Source organism: Strix aluco, chromosome 7 (genome assembly GCF_031877795.1).
Source record: "Strix aluco isolate bStrAlu1 chromosome 7, bStrAlu1.hap1, whole genome shotgun sequence".
NCBI lineage: Eukaryota > Metazoa > Chordata > Aves > Strigiformes > Strigidae > Strix > Strix aluco.
Window position 1 is genome coordinate 40208321 of NC_133937.1, and position 2500 is coordinate 40210820.

Sequence of the window (2500 nt, forward strand, 5' to 3'; positions counted from 1 at the left end):
TGACTGTTACACCGAGGGTGATAACAACATTCATATATGGAAAGCCAAGAAGCAGTGATATCATTAATACGTATATCAATCCAGAGACTGAACTGCTGGCAGCAAAAGCCCTATGGGTAATGATATTGATGGCTCCAGTTCTTCTGGAGGTAAAACTTGTTCTGCTGGAGCTCAACCCGCAGGAGCAAAAACCCCTCAGTGAAACGCCCCGCATTTGAAAAATCTTTTCGTCTGTCTCCAATTATTGTGACAGTGAATATCTGATATGAGTTGCTGGCATGCTCACAAATTAAAAGAGAAACCTAATGATATTGCTTATGTTCATGCTGAGCATTAAAAGGTAATGTCTAAAAGGTTTTATTGTGTTAATAAAACTCAGAGGTGGTCAAGACTTGATGCACACAGGAACAGAATACAAAATAATCAGTCATAATGTTACGACTTCATTTTTCATTTGTGTTTTCAAGTTTCCCTTGAAAATCAGAGATTGCACTAAAGGAAAAAAGACAATATTATATCAAAGAAACAGAAAAATTATAAGCATGACTTATCTTTAATGTTTTACATCAAAATGAAATTTCTGTGATATGTGTCATGTGCATAAACAACACAGGCTGCTTTTGTCTTTGTTGAATTTAAATGAAAAGTCCCTCTAGATATTAATATGTGGACTTCATTTGTTAGCCTGCTAAGTCAGGGACTTATAACAAAAGCTTTGTAAACAAAAGATTAAACTGAATCGAGCTTTAGAAAATGAAAGGAAAACAAGAGTCAAATAATCACAGATCAGAGTGGGGCTGCTTAGATTGAAATCACTACAAGCTACTGGAGTGGAAAATGTTTAATTGAACTATTTCATTACGTAGGAAGTTTATGTCCCTCTTGTAGAATCCAAAATATTTGTATCGGAAAATCCATTCTCCTTCTTTAAAATACTCTTTTGCAAGTATCAAATGAGATCTTAAAAATTGTCAATTAACTTAATGGTGAGGAATTAATGGGGAAAATGGGTCAAATTTAAGAATGAAGGGTGCTTGATTCTGTAGCTTGACATACCTACCTAAGAAGTCGATACAGTAGCGAGAGTTCTTACGTGGCATTATTTTACAAGTGATAAGCAGTATATGGCATCACTTAGCAACATATATTAAATGAGAAAAAACAAATGCTTTTTGACTCTTTACTAACCTTTGGTAACCTTTCGGGATCACCTGGATGTCGTGGAATAACTTTCTGCAACCTCTGAAAGCCGTAATCTATGGTTGGTTCATTAAGTGCTGGAACATAAACAGATGAGTCAATTTAAGCAGTACGTATTAATAATTATATATATCTCAACGACTGTTTGTGAGCACAAATTTACACACAATGTGCAATTTTCTTCTCAAACCTTATCACAGCTGCAAACCTCATTTTACAACCTGTCCTGAGGAAGAGATTTTTTTTTTCTTTCCTTCACAAAGCAATGATTACTTCTATTTATAATTAGACTGGAAAATAGTCAAAGGGTTATCCAATATATTGCAAAAATGGTAGCGCAGTAACAAAGTTACAGGTCTTGAGGCCATATATAGCAATCACTACAGTCATGATATGATGTCTGCATCATGGGCTGCTTTCTATACTGGCTGTGGATTTATGGGAAACTGGCAATTATGACATATGTCCAGCTATTGCTAGCTTCAGATTTATCCCTGTGGTCCTTTTTTGTCTAGCATATTGCCTGAGCACAAACCAGGCAGGAGGAGCACTTAATCTTGCAAAGCTTTAATAATCTGTGAATGGCTGACTACAAACTGATGTAGAGCACTATCATTCTACAGCTGCAATCCACTAGCCTCATGAAATTGCAGGCCACAAATAGTAATTAATCTTTTTATCCCTCAAATTGTAATTTTGACTATGAACTGTGCTTGGTCATAAATCAGCAGCACATGCTGCTGTGTACAGTGCATGAATCATGATCCTGACTCAGTTAGACTGCACACATTGTGTTTAACAAGCTTTATAAGGAGTCATAGGGCTTTATTATAGCTCTGCCTGACTCAAACAAAAACTGAGCCTGGAGGCCCAACGACTAGAGTTAAGATGAAAATACTTATTAGAGTATATTACTTCTTGATGTAGATATCGTTTTCAGCAGACTAACTCCATGGTGCATGGCGCTACATAAATCAATGGGTTTTCTGAGACTAATAAGAACTGCCTCCATCTATTCATTACTCAGCCTGCAATTTAGGCCATCACTCATTAGTCAGCATGTAATTTGATGATTAACACCGTACAACTCAGCAGGTTTGCCGAGCGCGAGCGGACACAAAGGCTACAACTTACTAGAGGAAAGTTGCAACGTAACATTTGAAAATGTTATCCGAAATAATTGGCCAACATTATTATCAAGTGCTTCAATTATTTGTGTAAACACGCGCGGTACATCTTGTAATCAATGCAAGGAGGCTCACACGCATGCACTCAATAACACGACAGAAAGTTGAAGACT

At 36.7% G+C, this 2500-nt stretch overlaps 1 protein-coding gene across 8 annotated transcripts in view; it reads right to left on the reverse strand.

The window, feature by feature from the left end:
- EBF3 (EBF transcription factor 3) overlaps positions 1 to 2500 on the reverse strand; it is a 121296-nt gene that overhangs the window by 14315 nt on the left and 104481 nt on the right. For all 8 annotated transcript variants that reach the window (XM_074831543.1, XM_074831544.1, XM_074831541.1 and 5 more), the window contains exon 11: positions 1189 to 1277. In XM_074831543.1, coding sequence (XP_074687644.1) covers positions 1189 to 1277 — 89 coding nt within the window. The remainder of the gene's footprint in view (positions 1 to 1188; positions 1278 to 2500) is intronic.